Source organism: Staurois parvus, unplaced genomic scaffold (assembly GCF_062004578.1).
Source record: "Staurois parvus isolate SC_StPar_1 unplaced genomic scaffold, SC_StPar_1.0 ptg000544l, whole genome shotgun sequence".
NCBI lineage: Eukaryota > Metazoa > Chordata > Amphibia > Anura > Ranidae > Staurois > Staurois parvus.
In genome coordinates this window covers 10,270,368-10,294,632 of record NW_028318340.1, presented here as the reverse complement: position 1 = coordinate 10,294,632, position 24,265 = coordinate 10,270,368, and the positions used below count along the sequence as shown (strand labels likewise).

General features: G+C 44.6%; 1 protein-coding gene across 3 annotated transcripts in view; it reads right to left on the bottom strand.

Moving 5' to 3' along the window:
* Positions 1 to 23,423, bottom strand: part of HSPH1 (heat shock protein family H (Hsp110) member 1) — a 55,566-nt gene extending 32,143 nt beyond the window's left edge. For 2 of the 3 annotated variants that reach the window (XM_089690892.1, XM_089690893.1), the window contains exons 1-8: positions 23,137 to 23,423; positions 7,496 to 7,553; positions 4,871 to 5,011; positions 4,666 to 4,788; positions 4,316 to 4,415; positions 693 to 826; positions 358 to 602; positions 41 to 269 (exon numbers count right to left, since the gene is read on the bottom strand). In XM_089690892.1, the coding sequence (XP_089547018.1) occupies positions 41 to 269; positions 358 to 602; positions 693 to 826; positions 4,316 to 4,415; positions 4,666 to 4,788; positions 4,871 to 5,011; positions 7,496 to 7,553; positions 23,137 to 23,243 (1,137 nt within the window). In that variant the 5' untranslated portion in view covers positions 23,244 to 23,423. The remainder of the gene's footprint in view (positions 1 to 40; positions 270 to 357; positions 603 to 692; positions 827 to 4,315; positions 4,416 to 4,665; positions 4,789 to 4,870; positions 5,012 to 7,495; positions 7,554 to 23,136) is intronic. The other variant, XM_089690891.1, reaches the window with a different exon arrangement.
* Positions 23,424 to 24,265: the final 842 nt, after the last annotated feature.

The following is a 24,265-nucleotide window of genomic DNA, read 5'->3' as shown; positions in this document are numbered from 1 at the left end:
AGATCGGAGATGGCCCAACAACTAGAAGCAGAGACATTACCTGTAAAGCACAGCCTCTTGCAACTGCTTCATCTGCATTCAACGTAGTGCTGACATCTTTCCCAAAGAATTTAGCAATCCTCTCCTTGACAGCTGGAATACGAGTAGCGCCTCCTATGATTTCCACTGAGCTGATGTCTTCAACTCGAAGATGAATCTGTTCCATCAGTGAACGCAGGGGAGCATCAATTCTTTGTATAATGTCAGCACAGAGAGTTTCAAACTCAAATCTGGGGAGGCATACACCAGTCATTAGGCAACAGGTACAAAGAATGGACAGGAAGGAAGAGACTGATGGGGTACCCAGCAATGGCTCACCTATTCATACGCCCAGACACATCTCTATCATTCATGAAGCATTCAATATTAAGAGGAATATCTGTGCTGTTGCTGCTCATTAGTTTCTTCAGCTTTTCACACTCTTGATAAAGACGCAGAAGAGCCCGGATTTTGGACTTTACATCCAACTTAAATTTAGCCTTGAACTCAACACAAAAATGTTCCACTAGCCTCTCATCAAAGTTCCTTCCTCCCAGTTGTGGGTCAAATGCACTCCCAAGAACCTAAGAAACAATATTTTGTCAGGTTATTGGCTGAGAGGAGGTCTGGCCTTATTTAAACACAAATTGATTTTTCATTCCTTAAGATCATACCTTTAATTTGCCTTTAATGAACGAGCAGGCCATCATCTGGAAGGAGGAATGGCCCATATTCGCAAAAACAACAATTTTGGGATTTTCCTCAGAAGCTGGAAGGTCTTGCTTATAAATACCATAATTCAATGCAACTAAAAAGAAAATATCAATATAAGCATAGATCTAGATAAGGTAGACTCCAGAAACCAACAACTTAAAGCAGTATTAAAAAAAATACTAGCGGTCACAATTTGAAATAAATAAAAACAGTACAGTTGATCAAAAATGGAATAAAGTACAACAGCGCTAGGTGTCTAATACTTAATCGGATGAGTAAATTAATATATATATGGATGAGAAAATTAATTAAATGAGCCGCTAGCATAGAAAGTAAACCTCAAAGAACTTCGGATAGTATGTGATAAAAAATATCCAGCGCTCATATATAGAGATTAACCTGATTGCATAAGTTCAATTAAAATTAAGCAAGATTCATAATGAAAATAAAACATTAGAGTATTGAAATATTGAGCTCGTGACTTCTGTGATGAATCCAAGGTCGAGAAACCAGAGGGAAGTAGGTGACTCTTGTGATGTAAAAACTGAGAATAGCTTGCACTAACCAGATGTCTCAGCATATGAAGCATGGAGTAATTAAGACCTACTCCTGGTGCTCTGAAAGGAAGCCACTGCAGAGGATGATGTCATCTTAACTCTCGCCACTAGATGTCATGTTCCCAGGACAGCAGGACGGGGATCCCAGAGATATACATCAGCCAATGAGGGGATTAATCCAGCAAATCAGTCAGCAACCCACAGGAGATCAAGAGGAATCCAGCACCTTCAAAAAGCCCGGGCTCCCTCCAAATAAGAGAGCCACAGGCCCAAAAGCTCTGATAGTGTAGTATGTAATTTATTTGTGCAATAATACAGAAAGGTAAAACACACTTACAAATCCAATAGCAGGATCATAAGGTTGCTAAATAGTGAGTCCAGACAGTTGGGGGGCACCTCCCTGACGCGTTTCGTGTGTGTGTTTTACCTTTCTGTATTATTGCACAAATAAATTACATACTACACTATCAGAGCTTTTGGGCCTGTGGCTCTCTTATTTGGAGGGAGCCCGGGCTTTTTGAAGGTGCTGGATTCCTCTTGATCTCCTGTGGGTTGCTGACTGATTTGCTGGATTAATCCCCTCATTGGCTGATGTATATCTCTGGGATCCCCGTCCTGCTGTCCTGGGAACATGACATCTAGTGGCGAGAGTTAAGATGACATCATCCTCTGCAGTGGCTTCCTTTCAGAGCACCAGGAGTAGGTCTTAATTACTCCATGCTTCATATGCTGAGACATCTGGTTAGTGCAAGCTATTCTCAGTTTTTACATCACAAGAGTCACCTACTTCCCTCTGGTTTCTCGACCTTGGATTCATCACAGAAGTCACGAGCTCAATATTTCAATACTCTAATGTTTTATTTTCATTATGAATCTTGCTTAATTTTAATTGAACTTATGCAATCAGGTTAATCTCTATATATGAGCGCTGCATATTTTTTATCACATATTTTTTATCACAAAAACAGTACAGTATTCTGTGAATGGGAAAGCTACAAGTTCCGACAGCCTTTGTGGCTTGTAGCTTTCAACGAACTACCATGGTGCTCCCCAGCATTGCTGTCAGTAAATATCTGCTTGCCAGTATGGGATGTACGAGCAAGCACATATACTGACAGGTCAGGGGAAAGACCTGCATGGCATCAGCAAATCGATGATCGCTGGTGCAATGCTTTAGAGGCTACAGAAATAATAAAATGCACTTTTTTTTAACCTGCAAAAAAAAAAAAAAAAAAAAAAAAAAATGTGCATTAAGGTGAACTTATCCTTAAAAGTCTAGTCAAGCACTATCTAGGCTTACACTTTCTCCATGTGAACTGCAGTTAAAAAAAAAAAAAAAAAAAAAAAAAGTGCATGCACCTTTTTAAAAAACGCGGACGCAGAGAAACCGCATGATCTTTTTGACCATCTGGTGTCCCTGCAGTTCCTGCACCCACGATCGTGTGTGGGCTGGGATGCATAGGAGTACCATTCAGAATGGTAGCCCCATGCGTTTCGCAAGAGCAGTGCAATTTGCACAGTGCGGGCTAGTGTGAACCTAGCCTAAAGAAAGTTGTCTTACCTATTCTGAGGGAGCTTTAAGTTAAGGCTGCAGCAGTTTTCAGGTTTTTCCCCTTCACCCAGTGATTTGGCCAGCATAACACTTCTTGTATTAGGGCTGGTTCTCACCATAGAAACGCTGTCCAGATGAGTTTGTGCATGCGCATTTTTGGAGTGTTTCTTACGAGTGTTGGATGCATTCCAGATGCTTTTTTCCCCCCCTCTTTTTTGGGGTCCAGTGCATTTTTACGTGTTTCAGTACAGTTCTGTGCAGGAAAAACACAGCATGTTCTACTTTTCTTTCTGGAAGCGGAACACACTGGTGTGAACCATGTCATTGACAACTATGTAACCTACTTTCTGTGCATTTTGGTTGCAGAAACAAAAAAGGCACTGGAATGCATGTAGCATGAACCAGCACTCGGTTTACATATGTGTGGGCTGGTTTCCAGTGCGATTTCATTCAGCGGTTCAGATTCCAATGCAGATTGTTAAAGTGCAAGAGATTGTAAATCGCACCTGAACCGAACTGAAAACTGCACAGGCTGTTTTTCAAAACACACTGCAGCTGGCCTGCACATATGTGAACAAGCTCTACAGAAGAGTCCACTCCGGGAAGTATAGTCAGAATTACCTTTGCCAGATTTGTACAGTGAGCTGCGTAGCTTAGTGCACAAGGGTGGACAGGCGGGTAGGTAACTTTAATGCAGAGGAGACAAAGCATGCCTCTTTTGCATTAAAATTGCTGCCTGCTTGCCCATTTTTATTTTAGAACCTAGAGTTCCGCTTTAAACCTTTGTTAAGTACCCCTGTAAATGGTTTGTCTCATTCCTCTGCCAGTTTTAGTTGGCATCTTGAAAATAAGAAAAAAAAAAAAAGAATTGGTAAACAACAATATAATAATGTTTGTTTTTGGGTTATTACCACTTTAAAGTACCAATAACACAAAAACTATAAGCAGTCTCATGGAGAGCAAAAGGAATATCTGGCCATCAAGGAAAACACTTGTGTGAGAATCCTTCAGTGGAATCAGCAAGGCTCTGAGCCTCAGCTGCATACTAGTACTGAAGCACTACAGTGATGCTTTAGCTTTATTCTAGGTGACATGAGTGACCCAGAAGTAGTATGTAGCCAGAAGTACAAAGGCTTCTGAGACAGCTCGAGGATATATCCCATTTAATCACTGTGTATGCATTAAAGTTACATTATCCGACATGTCAGGCTGGAAAAAGGTCACGCATAGGGGTGAAGGAAGTTGTCTATTAGCAGATAACATCCCCCCCCCACCCCAACCACTGCAGGTTAAAAGTATCTGGGTCTCCCAAATACATTTCATACCTTACCAAATGTAAACTATATGGAAAATACAGAGTACAAAACACCTAGAGAAATTAAGGCATAAGTTTTAGCATGTAAAAAAGAAATAAAAAAAGAACAGTGCTTGTCTTCATCCTTTGTAATTTATAGAAATAGAAAGTTTTCTAAACCTGCAGTCATGTCATTCATCAGTTTCAGGCAGTTCAATCCAACTATCTGAGCAGCATCCAAAACAGATCTTCTTTCAGGATCTGTGAAATATGAGGGAACCTGACAAATAAAGAACACAAGTAAACAATTTTTCCCAGTCCTCATAGGAATTATAATACACAACTACATTCCTTGTATCAAAGTGTCTGAAACAAGAAGTGTTCTTGCTGCCTGTAAAAGATTATCTTTTTTTTCTCATAGAGAACTGAATAAAAAGGCAGCATTTTCCTGGTTACTAGAGGCAACAAAAAGTGTTCTCAATCTGGGCAATTTGATGAATAAAGTCTCTCTAAATACAATTCATACTTACAGATATGACACAGTCAGTGACTGGCTTCTTCAAGTTGTTCTCTGCAGTCTCCTTTAGTTTAGTGAGCAGCATGGCAGTTATCTGTTCCACACTGAACACGTGGCTCTCTTCCAAGTACATCACCTACAAGAACCCTATGTTTCATTAGAAGTTTATACCAATCACCTGGAATCAAACTGGAACTAGATATTTGACAACCTCCTACCTTAATCCCAACTCCTCCATTGTTTGTTTGAACCAGTTCATAGGCCAAATTACTCTTCTCCTTCTGAACAAAAGGATCATTGAAAACTCTCCCATGAAACTTCTTAAAGCTGAACACTGTATTTGCAGCATTTGTGATCAGCTGTATGTAAAAGGGAATCAAATATGAGAACACTCTGCAACATTCTTAAGTAAGCATATTGTTTTGCCCAAAAGACAGCTCATGGATTTATAAGCCAATTTTGAAAACAAAAATCAAAATCACCAGAAACATGTGTTGGACATACAGCTCAGACAGCACCTAGTAGTCAAATGTACAGAGCTCATTTGTGACGATTATCAGCCCATTTGTCAATATTTTTTCCTAGCAATGACAGTGCAGATGATTTCAAGATCATGGGGGGGAAAAAAAAAAAAAAAAAAAAAAAACACTTTGTAAAGCACAGGCATAATGAACAGCAAAACTTGTAGAAGGTGGAAGTACCACTATTAGCTGTAGATCACCACAGTGAGATTCTGAAAGCAAGTGTCATGCAAAAGGTAAACCAATTCTTTGGGCCTACAATGCAACTTCAACTCTGTAACCACTGGAGTTTGGACCTTGGGTGACGTGGGTACATCCTGCAAGTCTTCAGTCAAGCCTCCAATGTTCACCTAGCATGCATTACGTCATCAAGGATTTTGAACAGAATCTTTTCTTCTTAAGAAAGTGGGACTTCAGCCAAGCTTTTGAATGGGGGGGGTTTGGACAAGTTTTTATTTCGGTCCAGGACAATTTTGGGCACAATAAAAAGTGCTGAGCATAAATGAGTACACCACTTTAGAAAAGTAAGATTATTTGATCTCTCAATGAACACAAGTACAATTTCCAAAATTTTGATAAAACTGAGTTTTATAGAACATTTGTTTAGCACATTACATGAAAGTAAGGTTAATGATATAATTTAGATTACAAAATCCTCAGTTTTACTCAAATTAGTTGACGCAAAAATGAATACACCCGTCTAGTATTTTGCATGACCCCCATGATTTGTAAGGGCAGCACCAAGTCTTCTATGCATGAACAAGTTTTTCAAGAACGACCTCCTCTAGAGCTTGGATGCTGGATGGAGAGTGATGCTCAGCTTTTGTCTTTAGAATTCTCCATAGGTGTTCGATTGGGTTCAGACCAGGAGACATACTTGGCCACTGAATCACTTTCACCCTGTTTTTCCTCAGAAATGCAACAGTGGCCTTAGATGTGCATTTTGGATCATTGTCATGTTGGAAAAGTGCACGACGACCAAAGGCACTTCGTGATGGTAGCATCTTCTTTCAATATTGAGCAGTATATCTGTGAATTCATGATACCATCACTGAAATGCAGCTCCCCGTCACCAGCAGCACTCATGCAGCCCCACAGAACAACACTGCCACCACTATGTTTCACTGTAGGCACTATGCATTTTTCTCTGTACTCCTCACCTTTGCAACGTCATAGTTTTGAAGCCATCAGTTGCAAAAACATTTATCTTGGTGTCATCACTCCAGAGTACAGTGTCCCAGAAGTCTTTTTCAGCATGGGCCCTGGCAAAAACAGGTGGGCTTTTTTGTGCATGGGCTTTTGGAGAGGCTTCCTTCGTGAACGACACCCATGCATGCCATTCCTCCCCAGTGTATGCCGTATTGTGTCACAGGAAACAATCACCCCAGTTTGGCCTTCTACTTCTTTAGCTAGCTGCAGTGAACTTGCATGGTGATTTTCTTCAACCCTTCTCATTAGAAGATGCTCCTGTCGAGGTGTAATTTTTGTGGACGGCCTGGACGTCTCTGTGAGATGGTTGCAGTTCCATCTGTCAAATTTTTTCACTTTTGCTGCAGTATTCTGACTGATAACTAAAGCTTGTAGCCTTCACCTTCTTGTGTAAAGAAATTCTTTTCTTTCTCAGGCCCTGTGACATTTCTCTTCCATGTGGTGCCATTGCTGACAGCATGAAATGGGAAGGGGTTTTTTTTGTAACGGCTTTTTATAATCAACTGTCTTCTGGACATGAATAGACTCACCTGTAGGTGAATTCTTGTAGGATTAAGATTTTGTTGTCTAAAATTTAGCTTTGCTAAAGATGTTCATTGGGGTGTATTCATTTTGCAACATGGTTTTGAATGAATTTGTTAGGAAAAATACTTTGTGTATGCAAATTAACAAATCCTGTTTGCAATCAATGGTCCACATTTGTGGGAATATTTTGTAGTATTAGTGTCCCGTAGAAAATGTTGATTCTGAAAGGAGAGTAAAGGTTTTCTGACAAATCTGTTGGGGTGTACTCTTTTATGCTGAGCACTGTATGTCCTGGTGTTTATAGTCACTGACATTAAAAAATTTCAGCCATCACCAATGGTGAGCAAAGGGGTCATCTGTCAAACTGGACACCTATTCCAGTGACAACTGTCTGCTGGAGCATTCCTCACTTTGGGGAAATTTCTTGCTGTGCCCATTGGCTATAACCAAAAAGTATTTTTTGCATAGAGAACTATAGAAAATGCAGAATCTGCTCACTGTGGGTAATGTGAATTCTATTTTCTCTCTACATTGTTTCCCCAAGAAATGTTACATTAAAACAGCATTTTTAGTTTTGTTAAAACCTACCTGATTCTTAGCAGCAACACCGATTGTTCTGTTTTTGGTGCTAAAGGAAACCACAGCCCTAAATTAATAGAAAAAAAAGTCAGGTACAAGATTACTTATGGAAATGGAAGAAGCCACCTTCTGAAATGTCTATGGATGAACAGCTGGCTGAATCTTTAAGATTTACCGCTGAGCTCCAGAGATATCAGCTGTATGCCTCCTGGTTTCTGTCCATAGTCTAAACACTATGACTGTCTATGATGCTAAATGTCTATGATACCTTCCACTTCGCAAAACTGGGGAAAAAATTCCACTTTGGAAGGAGAAATTTACAAAAAAAAAACTGAAGCAGCTAGAAACTGGTGCAGCTGTGCATATTAATTGATCAGCTCCTAACTCCAGTAATGCAGGCCATAGATGGGGAGAAAAACGGCAGATTTTCGGCCGATTAACGAACTATCGGTCGGTCTAAAAAACTTACCTGACCACCAATTATTACGAAAATCGGCCGATTAATGAGTAACCTATAACGGGAAATGATGTCATTTTGTGGCCTTTGTGATCCTTTTTCGGAAAACGATCGTTCGTTTTTGACCATCAATGAGGATAAAGTCGGGCGTTTTTCGAAAATTTTCCAACATCACCGATAATCTGAAAGTCCAAAATACACGAAAAACGGTCGACAAAATCGTCCACTAACGATAAAATAATCGGCCGGTTTTATTTTCGGACGAAAAATCGGCCATTTTTCTCCCCATCTATGGCCTGCATTAGTTTAAGTTTTGAAAATGAAAGCTAGAAGCCAATTGATTGCCATGCACAGCTGCTCCAGATTCTGTCTGCTCCAGTTTTAGTAAATTCTCCTCTGTGTTTTATTGAATGGATGTAATCAGCAGTTCACAAGTTGTCAATTACATGCACACAGCATGTAAACTTGGCTCCCCTGCAGCTTTGTGTATTTTTTCTTGTTTGTAATTCTCCTGAGCATGTTTGACAGCAGCTAATTTTTGTTTTTATTAAAAACGTGTTTGTATTTATACATTAACCCTAGGTTAACCATAATCAGACCCAATTAACTGCTTTCCTATTCTTCCCTTAGCTGCAATTCATTTTCTTTTTTTAAAGAGATATTAAAAGGCAATTAAAAAAAACAAAAAAACACATGTAATACCTACCTGCTCTAGGCAGTGGGTTTGCACAGAGCAGCCCCGATTCTCCTCTTCTCAGGTCCCTGCTGGTGCTCATGGCCCATCCCTCCTGCAGAGTGCCCCCAGATCAAGCGGCTTGCTATAGCGCCATCCAAGCAGGCTCTCTCCCGAGCAGCTGCTCTGTGTGTGTCTATTCACACAAACAGCCACATCTCAGCCCCAACCCCTCTCACCTCACTGGCTGTGATTAACAGCAGCAGCCGCCGCCAATGGCTTCAGCTGCTGTCTCAGCCAATAAGGAGGGGGAGTGCCTGGAGAACCAAGGCTCTCATGCTCATTGCTGAATCGTGATGGGGCTCAGGTAAGTATTAGAGAGGCTGGGGGGGCTGCAGCACACAGGTTTTTTTATTTTCATGCTGAGCCTATGCAACTACTTTAAATCATTCAGATTTAAAACGGTTCTAAAGGATGAAGGTTTTTAACCTCAAAGTATTCTCTACATTAAGGTAGAATAAAAACCTTCTGTATTCCCCCAAGCCCCCCCCACCCCCCTTATACTTACCATCTCAATCCAGCACTGTGCTTGAGAGCAGCAGCAGCTCTCTCCCTCCTCGTAGGGTAGATTGGCTGCTGTCAATCAAATCCTACGGTAAAGGAAAAAGGGAAAACCCCAGCTGTATGCATCTATGGATGCAGGCAGTGGGGTTCAGGGACAAGTACTCCCCCTCAGCAGCTTGTGAGGTGCCAGGAGTGCTGGCGGGGGGACCCCAGAGGAGGAGGGCAGAGCTGCTTGATGTAAAACCATTCAGCAGAGCAAGTAAATATAACAGGTTTGATATATGCAGCCATTTGGAATGTGGGCTTTACAGAGATACTAAAACAGACATTTTTTAAAAAATAACAAACATGTCATACTTGCCTACTCTGTGCAGTGGTTTCAGAGCAGCCTCGATCCTTCTCTTCTTGGGTCCCAGGCCTGCACTCCTGGCCGCGCCCCCCCCCCGACCAGTGCCCCCAATAGCAAGCCACTTGCTATGGGGGCACTGGTGCGTACTTGCTCCCGAGACCCGTTCTATGCACCCATAAAACACATAGAACTGTGGTTTGTCCCCCCCCCAGCTATCTTCTCACTCACTGGCTGTGATTGACAGCAGTGGGAGACCTGGGACAGCTGAGGCTCCCATACACTTTGCTGTATCGAGAGGGGCCTTAGGCGAGTATTGAGGGGGCTGTGGGGGGAACTGCACACTGAAGGTCTTTCAGAGGGCTTGGCTGAAGCGGTGCTGGCTGAGGCCACATTGATCTACATACTAATGCACTGGTTTTGTCAGTGGTACCTTTTCTTCACCTTGATAATGCTCTTACACTGGTGAACTAACCCCAGCTCCCTTTACTACAACCAGCGAAGAGATTTCTGTCTCATCTTATAGCGGTACTACAAATTTTACTTGGATCACATATACCTGTCTATTGGTAAACAGTTTACTGTGCTGAGAGCCAGAACAGCAACTAACATGTACAATAATGGTAAGCTCAAGATGCATACTTGGGATTGGGAGCTTTCTGATCATGTGACCACGGTGACAGCCAATCCAAGTGGCCACATGATCAGAATGTGGGCCTCCTGGCATGTCGATCCAGTTAAAGGGCTGGGAGGCAGCAGAAAGAAGGGGTAAAAGGTTTGCAATCACTTAAGACCTTTCTGCAATTGTGTAGTACATTATCTTTCACATGCATTGCATTAAGATATTACACTGAAATCAACTGGCTATCAATGCACCAAACAGCCAAAACAATTGTGGTCACAAAGTCTGACGTAAAGCACTATGATATGTCCCATTTTAAATCGCTCTTTCTCCGTTACAAATCAGCCCCCAAACACAGATCTTTTTTCCCCAAAAGCACACCACAATGCACAGATGGTTCCCATTGTTGTATGCTGAAACGCATTATGGAAGTCTCCCTGCTGTCGGAATACAAAGGCTCAGCCGGGAGGAATCCTAGACTTTTTTTTCTTCTTTTCCTGGTTGAATGAAAAAAAATGGGCTGCTTAACAAATTGAAGCTAAACTCCAACCAAAACTTTATAAGCGGTTACAGCAACAGTTTTGGGGGGGCTAAAAGTTTAATACAAATGAATAAAAGCTGATAAGGTAAGGCACCCCTGTCAGTGGTAAACAGTCTCAATCCTGTTACAGCTACTTTGTCCGGACAGCTTGGTCTGGTAAAGATGAAAAAGAACAGACTTACTGGCCAGCTCACCAGGTGAAAATAAAGAAAGAGCCTTTAAAAAGTAAACCAATACAGCCAACACACCTAACAAATGGTAAGCTTTGATTTAATACCACCTTCATTTCATATAATCAAAAAGAATCAGTCAAAAGTGCTACTAAACCCCGGACCCTGCATTCACTATATCTGGTCTCCCACAGTACACAGAACATGGAAATGCAATTATTTTAGTAAATAACAACTGTTAAGTTTTTGTTTTGTTTTTTTATTTTCAGCAGTTAGAGCAGTCTTGTGACCTGTCAGTGTCCAACAAAGAACTGGTTAAAGCTTGGAGGAGTTTTTACTCTGCTCTAGGAAGATGCAGGACCCCTGACCTCTGTCTGGATATTGCGGATTTCCCTGTGCTGATCATATGCACTCTCCCAAGAAAAAAAAAAAAAAAAACTCTCTAGCAATACACACCAAACTGAGCATTCCCAGAGTTACTCTGCATGATATGTCTTATCAGGAGATAAGAGGGGACCCTGAAAGAAGGGGAGGATCAGAGAAGACAGGATCAACCAGAATTTTTACACAATGCAGAGGATTAACACCTTAGGTTCCACAGTGAATATATCAAACATGCTTTACTGCATATACAGACTGATTGTACTGTTGTGGGTTTAGTAACAATTTAAAAGGCAGCCATACATGGATCAAAATGCAGCCAATTCAACATGGACCAGCTGAATTTCGATCCATGTATGGGCAGGGAGAGTGTACAGAATTTGATCTATTAAAAGGACTTCTGTACACCCGCCCCATCTGATTTTCCTCCCTTCATCAGCGCCACTGGCTACAGCTGACACCGGTGATCAGTGTATTCTGATGGAGGCGAAGACTCCCTGTCAGTCAATTTACAAAGACACAGTGGGGAGGATTTCCCCATCCACCTTAAATGTGTGGATAGGGGATTTGAATCATCTATAGGGAAATGACTCATCTACGGCCTCTTAGCCTTGGCCTGATGGGTGCTGTTAATTATTTAACATGATCACATTCTATTCGGCAATTGTATTTTGATGATGAGATACCCCACAAGAGCTCACTCCAAACATAAATCAAGTCAGCAGAAACTGGCCAAACTTCAATCTGTGTGTAACCCTCTCTTTTCAACAGAAGCTGGTTGTTAGCTGTCAGAATACAAAGACACATTGGAGAGGATTCCTCTATCCACCTCAAACGTTTGGATGGGGAAAATACTTTTTTTATCATTCAGCCAGCTGGCTGAATGAACAAACTGAGCCATGTATGGCCACTTGGAATCCGTTGTCTCTAAAACTTTGGCTCTTCCCTTTCCAGATATCAAGTATATCACCTGCTGAATGTGGCTTCTATGTTTCCAAGTCAGATACTGAAAAAGAGCCATCACTTGCAGCTACTGTACAACAGACAGAAAGCCTCATCATAACACTACGAGCCTTGTTTTTGTAACAGTGCAGCTGGATCAAGATAATAACTGTTCATTTCTTAAGTACATCCATAGATCCATTAAATGCCATCAAATGTAAGAACTAAACATAGTAGAAACAACTATAATAACTGGGTGTAGAGTTGTGTAAGGAAGGAACACTTGCAATATAAAAAGCTACAGTACATAATGACAGCAATTTTCCTACCCTCCCGCTGTAATTATCTGTCTCTGCTACACCTTGCTGCAGTCTCTTCTGCAAGACAGATAAAGTGGGAGGCCAGGTCTCTCATTCACACTATGGCTGTCAGGTGCTGCTGATCTTCCATTGGACACTGGTGAACAGTGCTAGCTTAGTGGTGGTAAACTGCAGCTATTCAGTTACAAAAAAACATGCTCTAGGTATGTTACCCTTCCATGGAAAAGGGAAAAACAAAAAAAACAAAAAAAAAACAAAACAAACAAAAAACAAAACAAAAAAAACAAAAAAAAAAAAACAAAAACACACCACAACACAAAAAAACAAACCAAACCAAAACCAAAACCCAACACAACACAAATCAAAACACCACATTTCTATCAGGGGTGTGGAAATTAAAAAAAAAAAAAAAAAAAAAAATCTACTGGTCCAAGAGACCAAATGGGGCCCCAGTCTACTTTTACCTCATGACAATCTACTTGTCCTAATACATTTTTCTTTTTTACCAAAACCAGATTTTAAATAAAGTACTTATTGATAGCAAGAAGGGTTGATGTCTTTTTATTAGGCAGAGATGCTTTTAGAAGTGTCTGGGGCTTTTAAAAATGAAAAGGGCATTATGGCGACAAACTTTTGGAGTTTTTAAAACTGCGCTGCTTACCTCCTCCTCACTAGAAGGGAGGGGAGAGACCTTGCAGTGTGAAGAGCACAGATTAGGTGCATGTCAATAAAAGGGGAGTGTTGGGCTCTCTTAACGCTCAGTAAAAGTACATGAGCTGAGCGAGTAAATGATGCGCTGGCCCTATTGAGAAGAAAAAAAAAAAGCTGCCCTTGCACAAGGAAGCACTTGGGTGCTCAGTACAAGCAAATGCTTTGCAGCCAAATCAAACTCCGGTGTCCGCTCCATTAACCACTTGCCTACAGGGACATTCCTCTCCTACATTTAAAAATCAGCCTTTTGTTTGCTACAAAAATTACTTAGAACCCCCAAAACATTATATATTGTATATATGGTGGGTGTTGCAATTTTTTATGTCTCACAGTATTTGCACAGCGATAATTCAAAAAACTAATTTTTTGGGAGAAAATACACTTTAATTTATCGCATACAAACACTATATACTACACAACTTTTGGATGAAAAACATGATGTTACGCCAGGTAAATAAATAGATACCCAGCATGTCACGCTTTTAAACTGTGTAGGCCTGTGGAATGGTGCCAAACTATGGTTCTTAAAATTCTGTCTAGACGATGCGTCAAAAGCCTATTACAGGTTACGAGTTTGGAGTTACACAGGAGGTCTTGCACTAGAATTGTTGTTGCTCTGACGTTCACGACAATACCTCACAAGCATGGTGCGATCACTTAACAAATGCCTTTGCGCGCAAGCATGGGGAACTGGGGCACTTTTTACATTTTTTTTATATTTTTACACTGTCTCTTTAATTTCTCTTTGTTTGTTTTTTCCTTATCACAAAGGATGAGCAGCATCCCTTGTGATTCCATGGGCCATGGCAGGTCCTCTTTATGGAGAGATCTGGGGTCTATTAGAGCCAGATCTCTCCTCTGGGCTTCAATACAGCCAATCAGACACATATTGGTCTGAATGGCTGCTTTCCCAGGTGCTAAAGGCCATGTAAACAAAGAACCTTCTGGTTCCAGGGCAACAGAGAGGAAGGAACAATGTCTGTTCCTCGGCTTCTGTGTAGTGCCACTGTCGTCGCGCTCTCAGGTTCTGCGATAGGACGGAAGAGCCCAGAAAAGGCAGTGGCGTGGCGGGGGGGGATTTGCGTTTAGCCACCCAAATCACTTCTGCTTAGAAGGGAATAACCAGGGCAAAAAAAAAAAGGCAAAGGCCAAACGTAAAAAGAAATTCAGAGGTTACATAAGGGGTATCAGGTAGGTGTCATAGTCCTCTTCAGCATAAAAGTGTTATATTGGGTCAGAGTCCCCCCCATATAGGTTTGGTGGGTCAGGATCGGTTACCAGTGGAAGGGATATTAGAGGTCACTACTACAGGTGGGGGGGGAACTCAGGGCTTGGGTAGGATTTACGCTGTCGGACGTGAGAGTCAGTCCAGGTGTCGGTCCCGTAGGTGGAGGTGAGGCCATGTCTCAGTGGAGGCATGTCTCCCCAACTCTTCAGGGTTAGGGGCCTTCCACTGCCTGCAGAAGTGACTTGATCATTTCTGCTCAGAATGGGAATCACCAAGAATCTCCTGGGCAAAAAAAAAAAAAAAGGAGTAAACACTGCTGCTTGCCCGCAGCAGGGCTAACAGTAATCTTAAACCACCTGCCCGATGCCTGGAACTGCATGTCCCAGGTGTTGGGTGGTATACGTTTCCCATCTCTGCTCCCCTTCTATTGTCCCCAATCCGTCTGCTGATAGTACAGAGCTCTAGGAGTCACTCTGCACACGCTCAGTTTAGTGTGTATTGCTAGAAAGTTGTTTTTTTTATTTTTTGGGAACACATTAGGGAAGGGGTACAACCTCTGTCTGGTTTCCTGGCACATTTCTTTGCTTCCTGTTTTGTCACTAACAAAGGGTGCATGTGCTTTGCACAGGGCTAATCAGCACTGTCCAGACAGAGGGTCAGGGGTTATGCAGCCTCATAGAAAAGACAGAGCAGAATGAAAACTCCTCCTACAAGCTTTAACCAATGCTGGACACTGATAGAAGTCACACGACTGCTATATGCTGCCGATGAGAAAAGGTATTTAGCAGTTTAAATTTACTTAAATAATTTAATTTCCATGTTGTGTGTACTATGGGAAACCAGATATAGTGAATGCAGAGTCCTGGGTTTAGTAACACTAAGCCAGACATTGCACCCTGGAAGGTTACCACATTCTCCTCCATACCTGAAAGCTACAGTTATTCATAGCTCACATGGCCATGTGTGCACACAATCCTGCAGCCAAAAACCTGGTCCATATATTTGTTCATTGTTCACAATGTTCAATCATCATTCAGGACCACATGAATGTGAAAAGGCCATGTAATCTTCTAATAGGACACCATCCAAAAACACCCGTCTCTGCACAGTAACCTGCTACAATAGTACTGTATTCCATACAGACGAAGAATATATCACCAGTGTTCTGCACCATCACTGTTTAACCTCTTTCCCTCTCCTGTTACTGGAAGCCGTCAGAGAGCCCATATAGATAAAAATGCTTCTTCAATAACCAGAATCTTTTCTAAAACTAAAAGACATCTTGGAAGCTAGAAGAGCTTCAGGCAAGTTGAGTTCTCAAAATAAATATTTCTCTGTCCATATTTATATTGTTAAATAAAGCTGGAAGCCATGTTTGAATGCCTAGAGAAAAATCAACAGGTTCCTTCTGTAACCAACACGGAGAAAACAAAAACTTTCACAACACCACACATCATTAGCAGATCATTCAATCATACATCAGTAAACCACTTTACAACCAAACAAACCAATATGACAAACTCTCAGAACTTAATAAACTCTATTTAAGCCAAAGATGGATTACAACAAAGATGTGTCAGACCCTCTGGAAGGCTCAGGTACAAAGACAAATAATCCATGACCAGGGGTCAGCAATCATTCCTCATTTGTCTGCCTGCTCCTAACTGACAGAAGATAAAAGTCCAGCCAGTGATGGCCATAGAATATGATCAATCCCCACTTCCTGGGAACTGCACATGCTATTCACACAAGGACCACTGTAAAGTAGTGAATAAAAGATCTAATAGAAATATGGAAGTCCACATACAGTATATACCAGAAGTGAGTACACCCCTATTTGTGTAAATATTTTATTATATCTTTACATGTAACACTGAAGAAATGACACTTTGCTACAATGTAAAGTAGTGAGTGTACAGCTTGTATAACAGTGTAAATTTGCTGTCCCCTCAAAATAACACACAGCCATTCATGTCTAAACAGCTGGAAACAGAAGTGAGTACACCCCGAAGTGACAATGTCCAAATTGGGCCCATTAGCCAATTTCCCTCCTCGGTGTCATGTGACTCGTTCGTGTTACAAGGTCTCAGGTGTGAATGGGGAGCAAGTGTGTTAAATTTGGTGTTATCGCTCTCACTCTCTCATACTGGTCACTGGAAGTTCAACATGGCACCTCATGGCAAAGAACTCTGAGGATCTGAAAAAAAGAATTGTTGCTTTACACATAGATAGCCTAGGCCAGTGATGGCGAACCTTTTTGAGCCCGAGTGCCCAAACTGCAACCCAAAACCAACTTATTTCTTTCAAAGTGCCAACACTGCAATGAAACCTGAATATCGAGCTTTTGGTTTAGAAAAAACAACTCGTACAGTAGTGCAAACTAATTAACAGTACAGGGATGACCAGAGACTGCGGACACAGCACAGGGATGACCAGAGACTGCGGACACAGCACAGGGATGACCAGAGACTGCGGACACAGCACAGGGATGACCAGAGACTGCGGACACAGCACAGGGATGACCAGAGACTGCGGACACAGCACAGGGATGACCAGAGACTGCGGACACAGCACAGGGATGACCAGAGACTGCGGACACAGCACAGGGATGACCAGAGACTGCGGACACAGCACAGGGATGACCAGAGACTGCGGACACAGCACAGGGATGACCAGAGACTGCGGACACAGCACAGGGATGACCAGAGACTGCGGACACAGCACAGGGATGACCAGAGACTGCGGACACAGCACAGGGATGACCAGAGACTGCGGACACAGCACAGGGATGACCAGAGACTGCGGACACAGCACAGGGATGACCAGAGACTGCGGACACAGCACAGGGATGACCAGAGACTGCGGACACAGCACAGGGATGACCAGAGACTGCGGACACAGCACAGGGATGACCAGAGACTGCGGACACAGCACAGGGATGACCAGAGACTGCGGACACAGCACAGGGATGACCAGAGACTGCGGACACAGCACAGGGATGACCAGAGACTGCGGACACAGCACAGGGATGACCAGAGACTGCGGACACAGCACAGGGATGACCAGAGACTGCGGACACAGCACAGGGATGACCAGAGACTGCGGACAGCACAGGGATGACCAGAGACTGCGGACAGCACAGGGATGACCAGAGACTGCGGACAGCACAGGGATGACCAGAGACTGCGGACAGCACAGGGATGACCAGAGACTGCGGACAGCACAGGGATGACCAGAGACTGCGGACAGCACAGGGATGACCAGAGACTGCGGACAGCACAGGGATGACCAGAGACTGCGGACAGCACAGGGATGACCAGAGACTGCGGACAGCACAGGGATGACTGCTGACCTTTGGGGAGGGAGGGGGAGCGGGTACCTGAATTTGACAGGTACCCGCTCTTACTTCCGCAGAGTTTTTTTTTTTATCTTACCTGTTCCTTTATCCAGCCGCGCGTTGTCTTCCCGGCTTCTGTAGTGTGGGCGGACAGCCGGATGCCCAGTGCGCATGCGCGAGAAGCGCTGCGCTTTGTGATTGGTCCGGCGGCTTCTGGGATCTGTCATGTGTCCCAGGTACCGCCTTACCAGTCACAAAGAGCAGTGCTTCTTGTGCATGCGCACTTGGGACCCGGCTGTCACGCACACTACAGCCGGGAAGACAGCGCGCCGCTGGATTCTCCTGGCGTGCCCACAGATAAGGCTCGGCGTGCCGGCTGTGGCACGCGTGCCACGGGTTCGCCATCACTGGCCTAGGCTATCAGAAGATTGCAGCACGGTGGCCGAGACCATACAGCGCTTTAACAGGACAGGTTCCACTCAGAACAGGCCTCGCCATGGTCGACCAAAGAAGTTGAGTGCACATGCTCAGCATCATATCCAGAGGTTCTCTTTGGGAAATAGACGTATGAGTGCTGCCAGCATTGCTGCAGAGGCTAAAGGGGTGGTGGGGTCAGCCTGTCAGTGCTCACACCATATGCCACACACTGCATCAAATGGTCTGCATGGCTGTCATCCTAGAAGGAAGCCTCTTCAAAAAATGATGCACAAAAAAGAACGCAGTTTGCTGAAGACAAGCAGATTAAGGATATGGATTACTGGAACCACTATGAGACCAAGATAAACTGATTTGGTTCAGATGGTGTCAAGCGTGTGTGGTGGCAACCAGGTGAGGAGTACAAAGACAAGTGTGTCTTGCCTACAGTCAAGCATGGTGGTGGGAGTGTCATGGTCTGGGGCTGCATGAGTGCTGCCGGCTCTGGGGAGCTACAGTTCATTGAGGGAACCATGAATGCAAACATGTACTGTGACATACTGAAGCAGAGCATGATATCCTCCCTTCGGAGACTGGGTGCAGGGCAGTATTCCAAAATGATAACGACCCCAAACACACCTCCAAGACGGCAAATGCCTTGCTAAAGAAGTGGAGGGTAAAGGTGATGGACTGGCCAAGCATGTCTCCAGACCTAAACCCTACTGAGCATCTGTGGGGCATCCTCAAATGGAAGGTGGAGGAGCGCAAGGTCTCTAACATTCACCAGCTCCGTGATATCGTCATGGAGGAGTGGAAGAAGACTCCAGTGGCAATCTGTGAAGCTCCGGTGAACTCCATCCCCAAGACGGTTAAGGCAGTGCTGGAAAATAATGGTGGCCACACAAAATATTGACACTTTGGGCCCAATTTGGACATTTTCACTTACGGATGTACTCACTTTTCCTGCCAGCGGTTTAGACATAAATGGCTGTGTGTTGAGTTATTTTGAGGGGACAGCAAATTTACACTGTTATACAAGCTGTACACTCACTACTTTACATTGTAGCAAAGTGTCATTTCTTCAGTGTTGTCACATGAAAAGATAGATAATAAAATATTTACAGAAATGTGAGGGGTGTACTCACTTCTGGGAGATACTATACATGAGCAATGACCAAGCTAACAAAAAGCCCTGCGTTCCAGACCTTCATCCGTGAATGTACAGAGCCCCAGCATACCATAGACTGACAGGCTGCCGGCAGCGGGGCTGGACTCTGGACCTGTCCCCCTTGGGTGCAATAAACCACCAGGAGGAACACACTGCAGCTGGACAGCCCTGTGTGCAAGGGACCTTAAATGTAAGCCGTACAGCTGAGAACTTAAAACAATCTATATCTGTCTAATGGATTCACTGCTGTGTGCAGAGGTAGAGGATGAAATTCTGGAACATTCCAGACACTTCCTTCCCATTGCCCCCCAAGGTCTGACACCAGGTCTGTACACTTTTGCACCAGACATCGATTTATAAGCCGGGGTACAATAAATCTGCCATTACACAGACAGGCTAAATGATATCACTGAATGGGAACAAGTCGCAGAAGCTCTGCTCACAGGGAGGGAATACAGCCAGGGAGATGCAGCAAAGCCAGCCGCCAAGGGAAAAACATTACATAAACCTCCCCCCCCCAAGCATCCAGAAGAGCCTTGTCACAGCAGCACCTCGGAATACAGACTGGAGCTAAAACTGCAATAGATGTTCTAGGGGAATTCACACTGCCAGCTGAGATCAGAACTTTCCAGACAGTACCCCATTGTTCTCTTCTGCCTAAACTGAGAAAAATAAAGCACACCAGTGCACACTATACTTCTGACAAAAAAAAAAAAAAAAAGTGTAATTTTTTTTAAAGCTGAATTTCAGGTATGGTAGGACCAGCTTAGTTCAATGTAAGCATGTATGTGCCATACCTGTGGGATCCCCCTGGAGGCTGAAAATCAGTGTAGTAAGCACCACTACTCCAGTGATCTCCACTAGCTTCCAGGTTCCATGCCGCTGCTCTGCTGCATTGTGAACACAGAAGGTCACTCGCTCGGCACTGGACATGGAAACCAGTAGAGATCATTGGAGTAGCAGCGACTACTGCAGCTTCTACAGAGACCCCACAGGTATGGCAAATACATAGATTGGTCCAAGCTGGTCCTGTATAACTATGTAAAGATATCCATACCTGGGTTTCAGCATTAATAACAAAATGACCTACGGGACTCCAGAGATTACCAAATACCTGCGATTGCTGGACGCTTTCCAGAGCTTTCTGGGGACCTTTCTATTAAACAGCCATGGGCGTTCCGTCCCCATTCTGGGGACCCCTGCGCTATACACAGCCATGGGCGTTCCGCCCCATTCTGGGGACCCCTGCGCTAAACAGCCATGGGCGTTCCGTCCCCATTCTGGGGATCCCTGCATTATACAGACATGGGCGTTCCGTCCCTATTCTGGGGACTCTTGTATTATACGGTAACCAGTCCTTATTCCGGGGACCCCTGCGCTATACAGACAAGGGCGTTCCGTCCCCATTCCGGGGACCCTTGTATTATACAGACAAGGGCGTTCCGTCCCCATTCCGGGGACCCTTGTATTATACAGACAAGGGCGTTCCGTCCCCATTCCGGGGACCCTTGTATTATACAGACAAGGGCGTTCCGTCCCCATTCCGGGGACCCTTGTATTATACAGACAAGGGCGTTCCGTCCCCATTCCGGGGACCCTTGTATTATACAGACAAGGGCGTTCCGTCCCCATTCCGGGGACCCTTGTATTATACAGACAAGGGCGTTCCGTCCCCATTCCGGGGACCCTTGTATTATACAGACAAGGGCGTTCCGTCCCCATTCCGGGGACCCTTGTATTATACAGACAAGGGCGTTCCGTCCCCATTCCGGGGACCCTTGTATTATACAGACAAGGGCGTTCCGTCCCCATTCCGGGGACCCTTGTATTATACAGACAAGGGCGTTCCGTCCCCATTCCGGGGACCCTTGTATTATACAGACAAGGGCGTTCCGTCCCCATTCCGGGGACCCTTGTATTATACAGACAAGGGCGTTCCGTCCCCATTCCGGGGACCCTTGTATTATACAGACAAGGGCGTTCCGTCCCCATTCCGGGGACCCTTGTATTATACAGACAAGGGCGTTCCGTCCCCATTCCGGGGACCCTTGTATTATACAGACAAGGGCGTTCCGTCCCCATTCCGGGGACCCTTGTATTATACAGACAAGGGCGTTCCGTCCCCATTCCGGGGACCCTTGTATTATACAGACAAGGGCGTTCCGTCCCCATTCCGGGGACCCTTGTATTATACAGACAAGGGCGTTCCGTCCCCATTCCGGGGACCCTTGTATTATACAGACAAGGGCGTTCCGTCCCCATTCCGGGGACCCTTGTATTATACAGACAAGGGCGTTCCGTCCCCATTCCGGGGACCCTTGTATTATACAGACAAGGGCGTTCCGTCCCCATTCCGGGGACCCTTGTATTATACAGACAAGGGCGTTCCGTCCCCATTCCGGGGACCCTTGTATTATACAGACAAGGGCGTTCCGTCCCCATTCCGGGGACCCTTGTATTATACAGACAAGGGCGTTCCGTCCCCATTCCGGGGACCCTTGTATTATACAGACAAGGGCGTTCCGTCCCCATTCCGGGGACCCTTGTATTATACAGACAAGGGCGTTCCGTCCCCATTCCGGGGACCCTTGTATTATACAGACAAGGGCGTTCCGTCCCCATTCCGGGGACCCTTGTATTATACAGACAAGGGCGTTCCGTCCCCATTCCGGGGACCCTTGTATTATACAGACAAGGGCGTTCCGTCCCCATTCCGGGGACCCTTGTATTATACAGACAAGGGCGTTCCGTCCCCATTCCGGGGACCCTTGTATTATACAGACAAGGGCGTTCCGTCCCCATTCCGGGGACCCTTGTATTATACAGACAAGGGCGTTCCGTCCCCATTCCGGGGACCCTTGTATTATACAGACAAGGGCGTTCCGTCCCCATTCCGGGGACCCTTGTATTATACAGACAAGGGCGTTCAGTCCCCATTCCGGGGACCCTTGTATTATACAGACATGGGCGTTCAGTCCCAATTCCGGGGACCCTTGTATTATACAGACATGGGCGTTCAGTCCCCATTCCGGGGACCCTTGTATTATACAGACATGATTGTTCAGTCCCTAATCTGGGGACTTTTCCAGTAATACACCCCCTCTTAGATGCAATAAAAGAGGTTCCTAGGAGAATAATAGAGACCATAGTCCTAGCCATACCCATTATTACAGACAGTTGGGCTAAGTTCATCCTAGCTTCAAAACCAGGTGCTTTATGAGCATATTTGCAGCTCCACAAATGCCTGTCAGAACAGCGTGCACCGCATCGTCCCGCGCAGTGCATGTGGTTGGGTCGTTGCTGTGTCACGCTGCCTCCAAATTGACCTGACATGTTTTGTTTGCCAAGATTTACCACTACCATTAATGTCAATGTAAACGCGTTGCAAGCGTGCCCCTATGGCGTTTACATCGTGCTTGAGATGCGTTTACAAAGCGTTACCTGCTGAGATGAGAATACAAAAATCCATATGATCATAAAGCAACAGAGATGACATCTGTCAACGTGACGCAAAGGCACCCAAAACATATAAACAGCACGCCATTAACACGTCTCATCACATTAGGCCTGTAAATAGGCGCCCACAGTTCTATGAACCCCAAATCTGAGGGGTGAGGGGAGGAATCACGTGGTCCAGTGATGGGTGAGAAGCAGGGAGTTGGGGCCTCAGGATGATGGAGACTGAGCCCCAGAAAGGTCCATGAGGGAGCCTGGCAAACCAGGACATCAGGATTCCACCACAGCCTGCTGTCCATCCCTCTCCCTGCCCTACTCACGGGGTACATCTGTCGCTGAACTCATTGGCCACCGTCTCGATCCCGCCAGCCCTGGCGATAGCGACATGACAGTTCTGAAAACCCAGGTCGAAGCCGACCACAGACATGGTGAGGCGAGGACACTAGGCGAGCGGGAGTCCACCGGTAGCCGGGATCTCACTGCAGCGCCGTCTGAGTCAGTGTGGTGGGGGGAGGAGGAGGCGGCTCCGCTTCATATAGCTGCTGTGGAAGAAGATTCCAGAAGCTGCAGAGTCTCAGCACTAGCCGGCTACACGTGCCGCTTCCGCTTCCGCGTTCTGGACTTTTCTCGAGGACTCCTCGGCTTTAGCCAATGGGAGAGAGACGTGGGCGGCTACGTCAGTAGTCACCGAGGGAACTGAGACGCTGCAGTTACTAGGGCGAGGGGGATACCTGAGCCTGTTGTTTAGTATTGTATTCTATTAACCACTTGTCAACCGGGCGACTTCTGACACTTCTCCCTACATGTACAAAAAGGCATTTATTTGCTGGAAAAGTACTTAGAATCACCATACATTATATATCTGGGTTTTGCAATTGTTTTATGTCACGTGGTATTTACGCAGAGGTTTTTCAGATGCATTTTTAGGGGGAAAATATACATTTTAATGAATTTTAGAATTTTATTGCACACAAACACAATAAAATATCAATTTATTTTTGTTTTAAACTGTAAAAGATGATGTTACACCAAGTACATAGATACCAAACATGTCTCGCTTCAAAATTGCGTATGCCCGTGGAATAGCACCAAACTACGGGTTCTCTTTCTCTGTTCTATGCAGCTGTCGCTGCTGGTCGGAGCTCTCCCGGGCTCCGCAATTGGACGGAAGAGGCGTCGGCAGGATGGGCCAACCAAGGATACCATATGACAGCCTAAGGTTGGCAACTGGTAAAGTATTATGTATATTAACCACTTCAAGTCCGGACACTTTCACCCCCTTCCTGTCCAGGCCAATTGTCAGCTTTCAGCGCTCTCATACTTTGAATGACAATTGCGCGGTCATGCAACACTGTACCCATATGAATTTTTTAGCATTTTTTTGAGACATAAAACTTTAGTTTGGTGGTATTTATTCACCACTGGGATTTTTATTTTTTTGCTATATAA